Here is an 18,424-nt window from a genome sequence, read left to right on the forward strand (position 1 = left end):
CCTGCGGGGCCACAGGGGCCACAGGGGCCAGAATCGTTGTGCGTCTGTCAAAAGTGCTAGCTGGTGGCTTTTTAAATGCTGACCTCAGAGTCAAGTGCGGCTCCCTACAGGAAACCATCTCAGAGGGTCCCAGTCAAAGCCTGGGGTATGTGGGCCCTGCCCGCATCCGGGTGGAGGAGGAGCTGTGGACACTGAGAAGCGCTCTTCTGAGAGGTTTTGGCTGAAAGCCCGAGAGCTGGCTTGGGTCTGTATGGTTGTTGCTGGCAGTCTGGGGATTCTGCCCCTTCCCTCCTGCAGGTTGAACCCAGAGCCACCTGCTCAGGGCTGATGAGAACTAGAGTGAGTGCCCTTTGAAGGGATTTCCTGGTTACAGGTTTTGAAGTGAACAGTCTTTGTGGATTACTTAGTAGCTTTAGATTCCCAGGTACATTAGTTTTCCCTTGGAAGTAGAAGTGCCATCACCTGCAGCAGGCACCTCTCCCACCAGTCCCTGTTTTATTCCAGCCTGATGAGCGGCTGTAGGGAGTCCACCTCCAGTGACACATGAACCCCACAGCCTTCCCATCTCTGTTCCTGCACCTGTCCGTGTGATCCCCAAATCCCGAGTGGTTGTCACCTTGTGAGGTCAGCACTACAGCCTCCATTTTACAAATGAGCCAACATGGCTCAGAGTGCTTGAGACCTTGAGGCCCCCAGTCTGGGATCACACAGCTGGAGGACCACAGACCAGGGATGGACCTTGGACCTCTCACCACCACACCAGGCTCCCCTGGCCTGGCCCTCTGGGTCTCCTTGTCTGGGCGAGGGTGCAGTCGTGCAGGGTCAGCCAAGGACCTCTATGTGGCTGCGGCACATTCGACCATGCTGCCCACATCCCGTGATGAACTGAGGACAAAGTGCACCGTTCTTGCTGCTTTTCTGAAATCTTACTTGTTTGCAAATTGTTAACCTCGGAATCTTTTGAGCGTGAAATGTTGGCTACATTTCCGAACCAGAGCAATTGCATTTTAATTAAAGCAGAGATTATTAAATTGAAAATGGCCTGCTCAATGGTTCTTTGGTTTCAAGTTCATCTGTACAATCCACAGATATCTACTGTTGACTGTTTGCTGGGCCCTGTGGTTGATGCTGAGTCCGTAAGAGTGAAAACAGAGATGTGTTTAGTGGGAAAGTAGACATTTAACCAGCAAACACAATTGATTGGTGAAATAATTGGTTAATTAGTGCTTTGGTCTAATTAGGTTAGACCATGCAATTGAATTTCAGAGCAGTAGCCTGAACACACTTAACAGATGTTGAGACGACTTTTAAATTTTAAAAGGCATATTCTTACACTGCTGAGTGTTAATTCTTTGTGATGGAAGCCACAAAATGGGTGGTTGTACTGGGGTTTATTGTGTGATATTGATACTTTGTGTCTGTTTTAGGTATGTTTATATAACTAGCTTCAAAAATCACTCCAATAGTCTTTTCTGCTCTTGGACACATGCCTATTTTTCGTTTTTTAAAAAACAGAACTGTTTTGTAAGCTAATGTTTCTGCTTAGAAATACAGGAGGGCCGTCTCCCCCATGAAGGCCCTTTGTGCACACGGTGTTTCAGTGCCTCCTCTGTGTGGGCGTCACTTGTGGCTGTAGCCATGCCAGGGCACCAGGACTCACTCTCGGCGCTCTCTCCTAGGCCAACGAGGTGACAGACAGCGCATACATGGGCTCCGAGAGCACCTACAGCGAGTGTGAGACCTTCACGGACGAGGACACGGGCACCTTGGTGCCCCCTGAGTGCCTGGATGCCACGGAGGAGCCCAGCCACGGCGCCCTGCTGCTGCTCCCAGGCAGGTCGGTACCGCCTGCACGGCCTGGGTTTTGTGCCAAGGGCGCCGCGAGGCCACATCTGGTGGGCAGATTGGATTCACAGAGGCAGGGACGTCACATCGGGGTGGTTTAGAAGGAGAGTGTGACCTTGCAGTAGGGCCTGCGCCCAGCTGTCCTATGCTGTCTTCCGTCAGGTGGTGCTCCTCCCTCAGAGTCAGGAATTGTAGGACAAGACGTTAACTCAGTCTTTGGGACTTTGTCATCACAGTTCTTAGGAGGCAGGGCAAGACACCCCATTCAGTGGATGTCTGCCATAGGCTCTAAGAACCGTGCATCCATACGGCACTGCAACTCCATGCATTTGAGGATGGCGTTGGGGAGGACGAGGTTAGAGGGGTGCCAGGCGGCCCATATGCCAAGTGATGGCTGAGGTTCTGCCTTGGATGCCTTGGGAATCCTCAAAAGTGGTTTGGTTTGGTTTGGTTTTGCTTATTTTTCGTTTTATTTCTCGTTTGGCCGTCATGGAGCCTGTGTTTTTCCTCTTTAATTGGAGTACCGCCTACTGACGTCCCAGTGCACAAACACACCCGGGCCAGGTGCCCCTGCTCCCTTCTAGGAGCCCTGGCTCCGCACTGCACAGCAGCCCCGCCCTGTGAAGGTCACACCAGCGTGTGTCCTCTTTACACCTGGCTGCTTCTGCTCAGCATGTGGCCGTGAGGTCGTCTTTGTCTGTGTGCACCGTGGTAAATGCTCTACTTTTGTTGTCATTAGAGCAGCGTTCTGCTGTGTGAATGTGCCGCAGCTCTTTGCTTCACAGTCAGTGGATGTTGGGGAGCTCACAGTCTTGGTGTTGTGAGTAGAGCCACTGTGAGCGTCAGGTCTTTTGGTGGCCGGATTTGTTCCTGGGGTGGCGCCAGCCGCACCTGGGCCCATGCTCATCCATAGGGGTTCCTACGGGTCAGACAGCTACAGATGGGTTCTGGCTGCTACTGTCCTCACGACGCCTGACATTGCAGCACCTGGCATTGCGGTGCCTGGCATTGTCTGCTTCCTGGTGCCCATGGTCTGAGGGTTTGTCTCCAGGGGACTGATGAGGCTGGAGCCCTTCTTGCACTTGTTGCCCCATGGAGACCCTCCTCTGTGTGGAGCCTGTCCCAGCCTTTTGCCCACTGGTTGATTGCAGGGTTCTGCATTTTCTGCAAGAGGCCAGGTGGTAAATGGGCCCACAGGCCCAATGGTCTCAGCGCTGCTTGTCAGCTCTGCTGTTGAAACCCACTGTTGGCGGCTGCGTCCCAGCCACCTCTGCAGAGACAGGCTGTGGGTGCGGTCCCCTGGTCTGTCTTCCTCCCTGCTTGGTCGTGAGAGCTCTTGATCTGTCTCAGAGGGGAGTCCATGTCCCACATGTGTGTTTTCCCCTCTGGAGGTCCCTCCCTCTCACTTCCCTGGAGCATCTGTGGAATAGACGTTTTTCATCGCATCACAGTCCCATTTGTCTGTCTGTCTTCTGTGGTTGGCACTTCTTGTTCTGTTTCAGTAGTCTCTGCTTACTCCATGTCACTAGGACCTCTACTTCTGCTTTTTTTTAAAGGCTCTATTTTGGGGGCTTCATATTCAGACCTGTAATCTCTCCATTACGGATTCTGTGTGTGGTATAAGGCTGGGTCACATTCCCCGTGTGGATGTCCCATCAACTCAGGCTCAGTTCTGAAGCATCCTCCGTCCTCCTGCCCCATGAGGTGGCTGTGTCTGGACGCTCTGCTCTGCATGTTCGCCCTCTTTGGGTCCTTACCACACAGTGTTTCTACTCGAGTGGTCACCAACTGTGCCCTCTGGCCATGTACCCCCTCAGCCTCGCTCTTCAAGGCTGCATTGGCACCTTTGGCCTTTGCATTTCCACGTGGATTTTAGATTCTGTCTGTTAGTCTCTGGAAAAAAAAAGTATCTGCTGGGACTTGGGTTTGGAATTGTGTTGGGTCTGTAGATTAATTTGGGGAGAACCAGCATCTTGACAACATTGGGTCTCCTGGCCTTACTCCATTTACTTTTGTCTTCTTTGATTGCCACAGTTGGGTGTGACCGTCCGATGGAGGTAGGGAGGGTGTGCATTCACATTGGGCCCTTGCACTCTACTGGGACCTGGAAGTACACTTTTTGGGGGTACGAGGGGCACAAGCCCAGCGCAAGTGGAAGTGGAGCTTGGTGTGGCGTGCCTGGGGAGGAAGAAGTAAGGACGAAATACAGTGGGAATGGGAATGCCACCTTCATCAGAGCTTTCTTATCAATATTTTATAAGGTAATAAGCTAAATTCTTCTAATTAAGTTTGATTTGCATCCAGTAATCAAAGAAAGTTTAAGAAGAGCTAAGTCTGGGAAACCACTTTGAGGTCTTAAATCTTTCCCTGGGAGTTTCTAGGCTCTGAGCTGTCATGCTGTGTAAGCAGTGACTTGCCTTCAGAATTTGTTGAAGTCACATTAGTGTCAATAAGAGAAAATTTTCTATTCTGAAAAACCTGTCGGCGTGATGATGCCAATTGTAAGCCAACGTCCCCTTTTTCTGTCAACTTGGTAACTCAATATGTGACAGCTGCTTGGTCTGGACCCCTCGGCCCCAACATGCTGCCTGTGGCCCCAGTGTCCCCTCTGACGAGGGAAATTGCCCTTGGGAGAAGTGGCTGGAGCCCCCTTGTCTGCAGCGGGAGCAGCGGGCTTGCTGTGTGTCCGTCCTCCTCATGCTGGGGCAGCTGCCTCTGCAGGACCTGGCACGTTGACTCACTGAGCAGCTCTCCTAGACAGATAGGAGGTAGCTCGGTTTAAAACGGCCACTGTTGGACAGAATCCTTTCCCGCGCTCTCTGTGTAAGAGGATGCAGAGCTGGAGGCACGCGAGTGACAGTCAAACTCTGGGGAGCGCGGCTCGTGTGCGCTGGTGGCTGTGATGGTGGAACTTGCTCTGAGGCCACTCACTCCTGCCCCCAGGCCCTGTGCTCCTTGGAGGGGTAGCTCCTGTGCCGGCTTGTGGATTCTCGCGGGGGTCTGTGGTGAGGAGCGGGCTGGCCGTTGGCTGGAGGAGCTCCCAAAGACTCCTGGAGGCACCAGAGTGGGCTCAGCCTCTGCCGGCCGGATGCGCTGGCCCTGGACGCAGGTTGGTGTGGACAGCGGCCATCCTGTGCAGAGCTGCTGAGCTCGGTGGCCAGGGCAGCTGGGTGTGTACAGCAAACACCAGGTCTAAAGGCATATTATGAAATAAGGAAATGAAGTAAAAATCTTGTTTTTGTAATGGTGATATCCTGGTATGTTGGTGAGTGAAGTATGTTAAAAGCAGTCTCGCCGTCCATTCAACTTCCTTGGCACGGCCACTGGAACACCTGAACTGAACAGGCGGTCTCGGCACGTATCTGCTGGAAGGCACGGGTCACGCCCTGGGCTCTGGGGTGCCTGCGGCCTGGGCCAGCAGCTGACACGTCAGTCATTTTTTCCCTTTCAGATCCCACCTGCATGGCCAGTCCGTCGTCGCGGTGATAGGCGGCGAGGAGCATTTCGAGGACTATGGTGAGGGCAGCGAGGCGGAGCTGTCCCCCGAGACCGTCTGCAACGGGGAGCACGGCTGCAGGGACCCTGTCTTCCTTATCCCCAGGTACCAGCCCTGAGCGGGGAAGGGGCCCCTTCTGGTTCCCAGGCTGGTAGAACTTTTTTATTTACTGGGCTGTACTGAAACAATGCTGAAGTCAAAATCGTAGCATTTACCGGGATGCACGCACGTTCGCTGCGGATCCCCTGGTCCAGTTGTGTTCCTGGGTCACCGGGGTTTGTGAGGCCTCGGCTAAGTCATGCAGCCTGGAGTCTACGCTGGGAAGCTCAGCTTTACGGGATTCTTAGCGCTGGTTGTGGCTCTCCTTGTGGTTTGTAGTGCACTTGAGGGAGGCTGTGTGTGTGTGTGAGCACTTACATCCCTACTCACAGGTCATCTGTGCAGCGCAGGTGGACCTAGCAGACTGCAGCCCCGGTTGTGCTTCGTGGATGGTCAGTCTCTTAGGAATTGAAGGCTTGTGGAAACCCTGCGCCGTTTTCCCAACAGCATTTGCTTACTTCATATCTCTGTCACGGTTTGGTAATTCTTGCGATACTTCAAACTTCAATACGATCACCTTTGTTGTGGTGACTTGTGACCCTTGATCTTGGATGTTACTGTTGCAAAAAAATGACAGCTCCCTGAAGGCTCAGATGGTGGTTAGCCAGTGAGGGGGAGGGGTTTAGCAGTAAAGTATTTTTTTAGTTAAGGTGTGCACACTGTTTTTTTTAGACATGATGCTATTAAACACTTATTAGGCTACAGTATAGTGTAAACATCACTGTTACGTCCACCTTGAAACCAAAAACTCCATGTGGCCCACTTTATTGTGACATTCACTTTACTGTGAGGGTCTGGAACCAAACCTGCAGCATCTTTGAGGTCTGTGTGGTGTCACCAGCTGTAGTCACCGTGTTTTACATTAGACCTTCAGACCTTATTCCTCTAGCAGCTGAAAGTCTGTACCTTCTGACTAGTCTATGAGGGAGGTGTTAACATCATAAATGACTCTTTGGATTCATCTTCTTACAATTATCTGATATCCTCAAATTGCCTGGAAAGTTCCAGCTTTGAATAAACTGAACTGTGGTCTCTAAAGAGCAAGACCTTCGCTCACAGAGCTGGTCCCTCCTCTCCGGGCTGCCCTGGGAGAAGGCCATCCCTTATATCTAGATGGGGGGCAGGACCAGCCAGCCCCTCAAGGAGGCCCTGAGCTGGCTGACCTGCCTGCCCACGTCGGTCACCTCTCCCCTCCGCTCCCAGTTCTCCCTCTCTACCGACAGCAGAGGACAGGTATCTTTAAACCGGCAACTGTGAGATTCTTCCTGTGCCAACTGTCACCCAGGCCGAGGACCTGGATAGGAGCAGTGCTGGGCGGGGGGATGGCTGCCTGACAGACCCCCTGTGTCCTCCGGGGCAGAGTCTGGGAGTGGCTTTCCTCTTCCACACGTGCTCCTGGTGGCCTTCAAGTAAAGGCCCAGGCGGTGGCCTTGCTGAGCGTGTCTGTCCTGTTTTGGTGGTCTCTCCATTTGTTTCGTGTGCTCCTATCTCTTGTCCGGCATTCTTGCTGTTTGCTGTCTCAGGTGAAACTTCTGTGCTGCAGTTGCTGTTTCTTTAAATTGTCTCCAAAGCCTGGGGGTCCTCACCACCACTGCCCTGAAAGCCCACTGAGTTTAGGTTGCAAAATTCTGTGTTTTTTAACCAGAGTCTTAAAGATGACAGAATCACTGGTGATTTGTTGTCCACCCGCAGCTCTTGATTCTGGTAGTTCTTAGGCAGTTACTGAAAGAGACAGAACAGGAAGTAGGACGCCACCTGGTGACACGCTTAGCTCTCACACTGACCTGTTTTTGACCAAGCTGAAAGCACCGTGTCCAGTTAAAGCAGGGTTTCACTTTACACTGAAGCTGGTGGGCTGCACCTGTTTCCTCCGAGCAGGTGCTGAGCTGGGGGGTGCCACGGGTCCTGGAGGCAGTGCTGAGACCGGGGTCCTCTGCCAGCAGGCCCCACAGTCCTTGCTCTCTCCTGAACTGACACTTCTCATCTCTCTAGCGCTGACCCGCTTGCTGCCAAGCTGCACAGCATCCTCACTGATGAGGCTTTTGAGTTTTACTGTAGCCAGTGCCACAAACAAATCAACCGCCTTGAGGATCTGTCTGCTCGCCTGAGTGATCTTGAAAAGAATAGGTAACCGATGTGGTGCCCAGCCTGCTTCTCATTCAAGGGTGAGGGGGACTCCGCCTGCCCACAACTCCTCACTGGTTTGGCCCCAGGTGCCCATCACTCTGTCGGGCCCAGTCCAGGGGTGCTTCCTCCAGAGGCCGAGGCGAGTGTGCAGATAGCGGACTCTCCCTCTGGCCCTGCCTTCCCCTGCATGTGCTGCTGCGCCCGTGGTCAGTGCCCTCCACCTTGCTGCCCTGTGTGCATGCCACAGCCCTGTCATCTGATTCTGTCCTGCCTGAGAAAATCCAGCCCAGGAAAGAGCGTCTGCTGGTAGAAAGAGATGCTTTTCCCGGTTTATCAGCAGACTTCTCTGATTTAGAGTCACATGAAGCAGCATTGGGAAATCTAAATTGAGATGAGGTCTTTAAGCACAGATATATAAGCTGCTTTCAGGAATGTACCGCAGGTGGGCCCTGCCCTGCACCCGTCACTGTAAGGCTGCCTCAGCCTCTTACCAGAAGATCCAGCTTCACTACCCTATTCAAGTGCCCAGGCCTCAGCACATGTCTGCTGCTCCTTGTCTGTCTCTCTTCTCCGTCTCCTGGATCCCATTAAAGCTGATTCCTTCTCTCTCCATCCCCAGTACTCAGTCCCAGGTCAGAGTTCCAGGAGGAGACAGTCCTTTAGCTGACTTTTTACAGCTTCACAGACTCCGGTTACAGAGAATCCTTTTGGGTAGTTTGCACATCTTGATGTGTTCATGATGCGTATCGTCGATTTAGCTTGTTGCATGGGTCTGGAGAAGAGATGCGCCCCTCATGCAGCGAACCCAGCAGAGAAGGCGAGCCACCCACCAAGTACTTGTGCTGGACATGAGGGGGCAGTATGCGCCAATCAGTACTGCAGGCTCCCAGGCAATAATCCAGGGCGACTTCCTGGAGGAAGGGGCCTTGAACTCTAAGGAGCTGCACGAAAGGTGAACCATCCTGATGGCTTTGGGGTGTCCACTTACCTCCCAGGCCCACTGTCCTGCCCTTTAGGGCCTTGGCCACAGCTGCTTGGTCTCCCTGGGTGTCCTTGTGACTGATGTGACTCTGTTTGCCTCTCTTGTTCAGTTGAGGGCTCAGTGCTCCAAGAAGGCTGCTCAGCCTGGCTAGGTCATTTGTCATTCCTGATTGGAGGCCTGCCATGTCTGTATTTGGGGGTGAACACAGAGACACATATCTCAGCTCTCATTTTCTGCAGGTTCCTGAGGTGAGAGTGATCTTTTCCCACATTGAGAACCTGCCCCAGGATGGCCAGGGTCTCCTCTGCTAGGTTCTGTGGGTCAGAGAACAGACTAGGATGTGGCCAAGTCCAACCAGCCAGTCTAGCGGGTCTCACATCATTTCAGCCACCTTTTCCCTGAGAGAGACACCAACAAGCAGGTTGATAAACCATCAAAATCCTAGTTATAATCAGGACACAACCATCAGTCAGGAAGTTCCCACTGCACACTCACTTAAGGTGATCTTAATCTTACCTGTTGGTTTCCACAGAAGTGCCTCATAGTGAATGTATTTTGTCGTGGTTTGTGAGTGGTAAGTGATTTTGTCCACACTGTATCCAGAAGCTTTGACATCAGATAAAACATCTATCCAGTGACCCTCGGAACATACTGACAACTATGGTATTTTCCAGGTACCTTGGAGCCTCTGTGAAAGCAGTTCATCCTGTAGAAATTAAGGAGTCTGCTTTACCTAGAGGTCTGTTTTCAAATTGTAAACCCCGTTGCTGTACAGCTATCTGAGAGGTCGGTGGTAAACTGAACAGGGAGGCTCAGTGATTAGAATTAAGTTAGAGTTGCATTGAAATATACAGTGTCAGTCATGGTCCAGTCAGCAGAGGGGAGCCACGCGGGAATTGGACAGGGGAAGTTGAATAAAAGGAATGTCACTATGACAGGAGATGGAGTGGGTTCGGCTACACAGAAAGCTCAGACAGAGCCAGGAACAGCCGCTGTCAGGGCCTTGTCAGCAACCCCCCTTCTAGAACTCATTGCCAGAAAAGCTCTTCCTTTGGAGGGGCCTCACTAGAGTGGCCTTGCTGCAGAACTGCCCTGGGAAGTGTCAGGGCTGGGGTTTTTGGGTGAGAGCATTGGTGCCAGGTTAGACCCATGGTTTCCTGTGCATCTCTCTCCAGTGCCCTCTGCTGACAAAACACTGCAAAGTACAACTTTGTGGAGGGCCCATATCCACTTTCCCAGAACCAGTGGGAAGGATGGGTTTGAAGCCAAGGGGCAGTAAGTTGCTAGCTGGTACGGCATGTATTTCCCCAGACAACTTAAGAGTCACAGTAACTGAAGAGGGATGTGCCCTGTCTGGCTGTTGTGAGCTCAAGACAATGGCTGTTCTTATTCTTGGAGAGTTGATATATATTTTCTCATAGGTTGAGGCTAATAGTTTAGCAATTAAATTGGAAATAAAACTTTGGACTTCAAAAATGAGAGAGAAGGTAAATTTGGCCCCTTTTCACTGCAGATGATTGCATCAGACAGGCCATACATGCCTGACCAGGTCTGCTGTCCTGAAATGTCATCGGGAAAGTTTTCTCAATCACCGCTCCAGTGGGATTCTGGAGTGTGACGAGTCAGTGCCTAGGTTAAAACCGACGACAAAACTTTCCTGTCGCAGACAAGCCCGTGTCACGCTTCATGTGGGGGACTGTGATGGCCAAGCATTTGGAGGGTAATGTGGCTTCAAAAGCATTTGGAGCGTGGCACTGGCCAATGGCTCAGACACAGCGCAACCACCTGGTGGGTCCAGGCACTGGGGCAGCCTCTGAAGTGAGGTTTGTTTGTAACTCCAACGAAAATCTCTTTGAGAGATGGAATCGTGTGACTTGTGGAGCCTTGACAAGCCCCTGGGATTGTTCCCGTGTCCCTGAATGTTTTGCTGAGTGAGCCTTTCTGTGCATGGAACTGCATGCCTGTGGACGCGCCCCCATCCCCATATCTCTTTAGCCCAAATTTCCTGTTTCCTCTTGTTCCTCCCTGTCTGTTCTCTGACACGATTTTCCTGTTTATTTTGATTTTGCAGTCCAACGAAGCGGCTGTCCAGCAAGAAGGTGGCAAGGTAAGAGACCCTGCTTACTCACAAGGTGTTCTTCTGAAATGTGTCACTCATCACAGCTCTTTAAATATACCTTCTTTAGAAAATACCATTTTCCAAGGTATTTTTTAAAAACTTTTGAAATTTACTTCTCATAGTTTGGGATTGAAAATAATTTGAGGGGATGGGTTGAAAAAAGAATTTCCACAGCAGTGGACTGGGACCTGGATTTGTGGCTGGGAAGTCTGTGTTGAAAGCTGTTGTCATTCCTCCTGTATCTGAGTCTTTACCACACGAGGACTATAGGTTAGCCTGCTGGTGGAGAGTCTGCGGGGGGCCTGATGTCACAGCCCTGGTCTGGGTCCACCGCATTCTTCCCTCCCTGCTGGTTCCCCAGGGTGAGAAGGAGGTGAAGGAGGTGTGCCAGACTGCCAGTTTCTAAAGAACATGCATCTGTGACCATTTCTTCATTTTTCAGTTTTGGAAGCTACCTCCTGGCTTCCTGCAGTGAAAGGTGACGTCACACACAACCCCTCCCCTGCCAGGCTAGCCCTAGTGACAGTATTCATGGGTTTACAAGACACCAGCTTTCTTCGAGGGCAGCCGTGTAACATATTACCAGGTTTCCTTTCTAAGACAGGCTGTTGCTTCTCCTGGATTCAGTGATTGCCTTTATGTTTTCATTTGCTTTATCTTCCAGGCTGCTTTTCTGCCTTCACTGCCCAGCCCTCTAACGGGCCCACCAGGCAGCCCTGCTCCTGTCTGGATGGTCCCTCCCAGAGCTTCGGCCCTTTGTATCCATACTGTGCAGACTGCACGGCTGTGGTCCCCTATTGCTCCCTGGTCCCCTGTCTTCCTTTTTTTAGTCTCCATTTTTCATCCAGCATTTCATCTTCCTGTAGCTGCTTGAGAAAATAAGTGCCCAGGGAATAAATTTTGGGGACCTTACTAGACATTTCACTCTCACAGTTTGGCTCAGTGTAGAATTCTAGATTGGAAATGATTTCCCTTTAGCATTTGGAAGGCATTGCTCATTGTCTTCTAGCCCTGGAGCTGCTGCAGGACATCTGATGCTTTCTGATTTTTCTTTTTGACTATTTTCCCTCTCTGGATGCTTTCAAGATATTTTCTCTATCCCTGAAGTTCAGACACTTTACATATCTTGTGAGTCTTTTCCCCATTGATTGTGCTGGGCAGAATGAAAGATGTGCTGTTTCAGTCTGGAAGCTTCTGTCCCTGAATTCTGGGACCTTTCTCGACCATTGATTGACGGTCCTCCATCCCACCTCCTGCTCCTGGAACTCCGTGGCCCGAGCCTCTGGGTCCTTCCTTGAGGCGCCTGCCACTGGCCCCTCCTCCCTGTCTCCTCTGAGCTCTGTCTTTCTTGCTAAAGATTTCCCTCAAACCACAGAGGTGCTGTCTATTTGTGCTGGAGTGGCGGCTCACAGCTGGCACAGGCCTCTGGCCAGCGTGCGAGTGGGCAGTGCTGCCCATGGCAGCTGGCTAGTTTCCCCAGAGTGGAGTCCTGCCTAGTGCCAGCGTTCCAGGGCTGTGCCAGGCCTGCTGTATTGTTCAGACTGTGCTGCAGTCTCTGTTTGTAGGCCCATGTGTCCTGAGTCAGAGTTGTGGTGGAGACCCCTCCCCCTCTGCACTCATCTCTTCTGCCCCTCAGGGGCCGTCCTGACCAGCTCTCCAGCACCCTGATGTTTCCTTTCTGGTGCTTTCTTCTGCTCTGTGTGTCCTTGAGGGTGTAAACCATTTATTTTTTTTTTCTCATTTTAAGCGCTTGGGATCCAGAGGAAGCAGAGGTGAATCCATCACCCTCCTCACTTGCTCTCTCCATCACCCTCTTAGAAAAGCCCTTTAGAAAAGTCTTAGGAACATAGTATTAATTCCAAACCCCACTTTGATTATAGTTTTAGCATTACCTTCCTTCTCACGCCCATCTTTTACCTGAACAGGCTACAGCTGGTGAGACTAAGAAAGGTAGAACTCCCACTATCCTGTCTTCTCAGACTCCCCCATCAGGGACACAGGTGGACCCAACAGCCACCAGGGCCCGAGCCACCTGGGCTGCTGGGCTTCGTGGCCACTGCTCTCAGAATTTGATTTTTCCTTCACAGATACCCTTTGGTATAAAACAAGCCCAACCCGCAGGTATTTGTAGTTAACAAACAGTCATATTCCGCTGTCTGGACACACATCCTCACATACAAATGCAATTTTAACCTGCTGCTATTTTGCCCTTAAAACTGCCTCCAGACGTCTAACAAAACCCGAGATGCCTGCTGCTGGCCATGTTTCAGCCCTTGTGTATGGTTGGGTTGTGGCTGGGTCGTGGGTTTGGGAGCCACCAGCTCTGACCTCTGACCTGGTGGTGGGCCTTGACTGGATGCAGATGGCTCCACAGTCGGTGTGCCTGGGCTCCGATGACATTTCAGGTGCAATTCCAGCACCTGCTTGTCCACCTGCCAGATGTGACCTGCCTCCCTGTAGGGTGAATCAGGCACTCCCCCAGTCCCTTCTGCTACTGGGTCTCCTGAGTAGGGGTGAGTTTAAATAAACAAGCTCCCCACTCACCACTCCAGGAACCTTGGCCTTACCCTGAGGTGGCCATGTGCTAGGGCCCCACCCTGGGTGTCTGGGGACCATGTCCTTGGATTCAGACTTTGGGAAGTGCACTGAACCCCTGGTAAGACCTCAGGATTGAGTGACAGCCCCCCCTGGCCATGGCCTTTTCTCAGGGTGGCCTCCAGGCCTGGGGCAAGCACCTTCCTGCCCCAGGAATGGCAACAGGAGCTCACATTTGGGTCAGGGTCGTGGGTGTTTAAGAGGAGCGATTTGGCAGGAACATGGTGGTCCCGTCTGCCTCCTGCCCTTTGGGTTCAGCGCCAGTTTAGGAATCAAATGAAATCTATAGAAAGGTACTCATATGTTCCTCTCACCCAGCCCAGGGCACAGTCTGGGGACTCATGATCCCCGGCAATGAAGATGCCCTTCTTTTTTGTTTCACTTGGAGCATTTCTAGGAAAAAATTGAAGAAAGGTACCAGCTCAGTCAGTACTAGAAAGGACATAGAACTTTTTGCAGTTAATAAAGAGAAAGTTTTTAAGAACATTTTATAACAATGTGCTGTGTCCTTAGCAGAGCTGATTCTACAGCAGAGTGAGGGGAGTAGCTTCCTCCAGGTCACACAGCTTGGAGACTTGTCCCGGGTAAATGTGAGCCAATACAACATCACCACAGCTGTGTCTGCAGAGCACCTCCTAAGGTACTAGCAGCCGAGGAGCAAAGGAAGGAGCTCTGAGGGTATGGCCTGGTCCACCTGAGCCTGGGCTGCATGGCACCCGACATGCCCACAGCTGGAGACCTGGCTGCCCTGGGGCTCTCACTGCCACTGCCCCAAGATGTGCACCTGAAAGTCAGAGGTGGAGGATGCATGTAGGTGATGGTGTGCCGAGAAGTCATGACACTGAATTAATGTTTCATGCAGCTCAGTGCAGGATGAGATGATTTCTTATCACGGAGAGGCGTGACATCCTGTTTTATTGCCCGAGTACAAAGTACCCTCGCCCAGTAGCTCGCAGGGAACGGGGCTGGGGCCGGGCCTGTTGGGCCCCACAGGCTGCGGCCTGCTGGCCCAGCCCCTCAGGAAAGTGTCCTGCCTGGAAGTACCTCAGTGGAAACCTGGCCCCTGCTGCTGGTTCTGCCCTTCAGACTGGCCTGGGGGTGCTCATGTTCATAGGACTGGCTGCTCGGTCATCCCCCTTGTTTGCTATCCTTGTTCTGCTGAAGGGCCATCTCTGGACGGAGCTGTCCTTTCTTCTCCACAGGCACCTACACCAGTCGGGGGCCCTGACCATGGAGGCCCTGCAGGACCCTGCCCCAGACCCCACAGAGTGCATGGAAGAGGACATTGCTGACAAGGTAGGCCCTGGACGGGTGGCAGGGCCCATGGCAGGGTGTGTGGAGCGAGGTGTGGAGAGAGCTCAGCAGGAGGCGGTGATAGCACTGTCAGGGCTGGTGAGACCTCCACCAGCCCTGATGCTCTCCAGCAGATTTCCTCAGGTGTCAGTGGTCATGGGACAGACAGGAGCGTTTCATGTTGTACAAGGAGAGGTGACAGGGAGGACGGGAACAGCCTGTGTGAAGGTGTGGGTCAGCTGAGTGTGCACCAGACCCTGGGGGCACTCAGCCTGCAATGGTCCCTGAGCCAGGACGGTGGAATGGCTGCTCCTGAGAGGTCACCTGGGTCAGGGCAGCCTCACTATAGCCAAGGCCCCAAGGCTTCAGGACCAGCTCCAGCAGAAGTGCAGAGGCAGGGGGACAGCAGACCCCTCACCTCCTCCCCCACCCCTACCTCCTCCTGGACCTCCTCTCTACAGCACCTCCAGCATCTCACGCTCTGCAGAGCCTTCCCTGGCTCTCCAGGATGGCCATCACACTTCCCACCACCTGTTGTGCATGCCTGTCTCCTGTCTAGTTAATGAGCTCCTGGAGGAGGGTGGGACCAAACCCTGGGGCTTTCTGTCACTTGCACCCTGGGTGCGTATTGCCTCCATAGTCTGGGTGTGGCTGAGCCTCAGCCCCTGTGTGTGGGGGCCCCTGGTGATGTCTGCCCCTGTGGTTTGTGGGCCCAGCATATCCCTGTCCTCACCAGTGCCCATCGGGCTGCACTGCCTTGTTTGTGGGATAGTCTCCATGAACGAGACGGACCCAGCTCCAGCCTCATGGGCACAGACCACTCCGCCTCCTTGATTGTCAAGCCGCTGTCTCGCTCCCCAGGTTGTCTTCCTGGAGAAGCGAGTGTCAGAGCTGGAAAAGGACACGGCTGCAAGTGGGGAGCAGCACAGCCGGCTGAGGCAGGAGAACCTGCAGCTCGTGCACAGGTGGGCACGGGCGGGAGGGCTGCAGTCTCCCTGGCGGCGGGCCTGCTGCTGTCCTACAAGGGGACACCTGACCCACCTCGAAGTGTGAGGGTCCTCTCGGGCACTTAGCGGCAGAAACAAGCCCCAAGTGGGAGCCTCAAGCTCCAAGTCAGCAATAAAAGCCAAGTGGAAGGTGGTGGAGGGAGAGGGGTGCTTCCCTGTCTCCTGTTCTGCAGACTTTTCAGAGCAGATGGTGCCCTTTTCAGTGTCAGGAAGCCAGTCATGACGTGAACCTCAGAGCAGTGCTTCTGCAAAGTACGAGCTGTGGGGACACACTGCTTCTGGGGCCAAGCTGGTGGGCACCGGAGGCTGGAAGCGCTGTGCGTGTGGCATGTTTTTGCCAGGTGGCTATTGAGGCCTGGCTCTGCTCGGGCTCCTCCCCAACGACCCAGCACCGGGCGTGTGCACCGTGGCTACTGGACCCCTGCCTTACTTCCCACCCTGGGCGAGGCTGGCCTTCATGACCTGTCCTCTGGTGTCAGGAAGGCAATCTGCTCTCTGGAGGCTTAGAGCTGGGGTGCAGCATGTCATCGTGGGCTCCTCCACACACTGCTTTGAGGGCTGGGTTTCCAGTGCTGCACCAAGAATGTGATGCATCTCCAGAGACACTCTTCCTCCTTCCCCATCCTTGTCCAGGGATCTGGGTGGGCCACCAGATCCTTTCTCTAGCTGACTAGGGAGGTTCATCTAATCTGATGGGCATTTGTCAGTCATCCACGTACATAGTGGAGAGTCCACGCTCCGTGCCCTACCCGCCAGCAGCTCCGGGGTCAGCCATGTCCAGTTCCTGGGGATGTTTCTTCTGGTGTTTGCCTGAGTTCCCCTAAACAACATGCTTCTGCCGCCGCTTCTGCTCTCCTTTGACTGCCGTTGTAGGAACTCCACGTGCTTTGTCCGTGTTTGGTTTCTGACTTTCCAGATTCCACAAGTTCTCTGCTTACTCATTTTCTGAACAGATCCCCTATTGCCTGGGAAAGTGTGCTTAGGAGCCAGGTCCTCTAGGACCTCGCACATATGAAAATGTGTTTGGTGTCCCCCGCTCCTCCCCTCCCCTTTGGTAGCGTGGCTGAGTCTGTAGTTCTGGTTGGAAGTAGGCTCTGGTAGGAAGAGGGCTGGTGCCCTGGTCTCCCTGCTCTGTTTGTTCTCTTCCTATTCTGTTCCTGGACACATGAGGATCTCATCATTTCCTGTGCTGCGCAAGTGGTTTCCAGCCTCAAATCTGGAGACTGTCCCCCTCCACTTCAGGAGGATTTCCAGGATTATTTCTCTGTGCGGTTTTCCCCTCTTTCTTGTCTGGCTGAACTTCTGTCAATCGAATGTTAGACCTTGTGGGCTTTCCCTCTCATTTGCTGTGCTTTCCTACTCTCTGTTTTCTTTTTTTGTGTGTAGTATCAGTGGTTTTCTCCTTCAATTCTGTTGAATTTGAGACTTCTCCTTATCCCAGTTTTAATTACTGAGTTACTTCTGTTATCCATTCCCTCTGAGACATCTGCTCCTGTTTCATGGATGTGGTGTCTCAGGCCTCTGAGGGTTTTAGCTACAGGGCTTTCTGTGTGTTTCCTGCACAATGTATGTTTCCTTCAGGTCATTTTTTCTGTTTGCTTTAGCCATTCTGTGTTAAGAGCTTTCTCGTGGTGTCTGGTGATCTTTGGCCGTCTATTCATTCTCAGATGGGAGGCACCAAAAAGCAGACGAGAAGCCCCGTGTGTGTGAACCATGCCACCCATGGGCAGGGTCTGGAGCCCTTCTCTTTGGGATGGTCATTTCGTGTCTCCTGCAGGTGGGCATGATGGTTTTGGAAGGGGCCAGGGTCAAGACTCCAAGTGAGCATTCCCTTTGTCCCCGTGTTCTGGCTAAACCTGCTTTTGCATCTGCTGTGGCTGGCCTGGGCAGAGCGGGACTGTACCCCAGGTCCCCAGCCTGGAGTGTCAGGTGAGGTGCCCTGGGGACGGGCACCTGGTGGGCTTGTGCCCAAGAGGGTCTCCTGTCCACACAGAGTGAACAGATGGCAACTGTTGGTGCAGGCTGGGCTGAAGGTGAGTCTCCCCAAGAGTGGTAGGGACTCTCTGTGCTGTCAGGACTGTGCTGTGGTCTGAACCCCTTGCACCCTCAGTGTGGGGGTGGAGGCTGTTTGGAGGGTACATCCCCTGCTTCAGAACTGCCCTTGACTGGGGCTGTAGGTTGTGGGGGGACGTCCTCCTCCGGGTAGGGCCTCTCTCTCCAGGACCAGGCACAGCATCTCAGGACAGTCTCTCCCCTCCCCATCTGCCTTTGCAGAGCCAATGCCTTGGAGGAGCAGCTGAAGGAGCAGGAGCTGAGAGCCTGTGAAATGGTTCTGGAAGAGACGCGCAAGCAGAAGGAACTCCTGTGCAAGATGGAGCGGGAGAAGAGCATCGAGATCGAGAACCTGCAGGCCAGGTGCGGGGAGAGTGGGATCGAGACCCTGCAGGCCTGGTCGGGGGAGAGCGATCGTGAGACACGCAGGCAACAACAGCTCCCACCCCAGGAGGGCAGGATACCCAGGCACAGGTTTGACTCTAAGAACAGTGAAAAGCATCTGTGAAGAAAACTGTACCACTCTACTAAAGGCCACAAAAGACCTGAAATCAAGGGCTGACCCTACACAGATGTTACTTCCGTAATCTTTCTCCAGTGGAGGTCACACCAATCGAAATCAAAGTTGAAATCTCTTTTTAAGGCATCTTGAGAAAATTACCCTGATGCTCCTCTGAAGCATAATCCTTAGTTGAGTCGGAAGAAGGGGAGGTGAAGAGGGAAGGCTGTGCAGACCCCACACAGAGGCACAGCCGGGAACCAGGAGCTTGGGCTGGAGGGCAGGCAGCACTCATGGTGACCAGTGCTTC

The 18,424-nt window shown here is 52.9% G+C and overlaps 1 protein-coding gene across 6 annotated transcripts in view; it reads left to right on the forward strand.

Moving 5' to 3' along the window:
* Positions 1 to 18,424, forward strand: part of RAB11FIP3 (RAB11 family interacting protein 3) — a 76,020-nt gene that overhangs the window by 52,866 nt on the left and 4,730 nt on the right. For 4 of the 6 annotated variants that reach the window (XM_015239163.3, XM_072942295.1, XM_072942297.1 and 1 more), the window contains 7 exons: positions 1,680 to 1,837; positions 5,297 to 5,446; positions 7,433 to 7,567; positions 10,621 to 10,656; positions 14,466 to 14,559; positions 15,418 to 15,521; positions 17,838 to 17,978. In XM_015239163.3, the coding sequence (XP_015094649.2) occupies positions 1,680 to 1,837; positions 5,297 to 5,446; positions 7,433 to 7,567; positions 10,621 to 10,656; positions 14,466 to 14,559; positions 15,418 to 15,521; positions 17,838 to 17,978 (818 nt within the window). The remainder of the gene's footprint in view (positions 1 to 1,679; positions 1,838 to 5,296; positions 5,447 to 7,432; positions 7,568 to 10,620; positions 10,657 to 14,465; positions 14,560 to 15,417; positions 15,522 to 17,837; positions 17,979 to 18,424) is intronic. The other 2 variants (XM_015239166.3, XM_072942296.1) reach the window with 1 other exon arrangement.

The sequence above is a fragment of the Vicugna pacos genome, chromosome 18 (genome assembly GCF_048564905.1).
Source record: "Vicugna pacos chromosome 18, VicPac4, whole genome shotgun sequence".
Lineage (NCBI taxonomy): Eukaryota > Metazoa > Chordata > Mammalia > Artiodactyla > Camelidae > Vicugna > Vicugna pacos.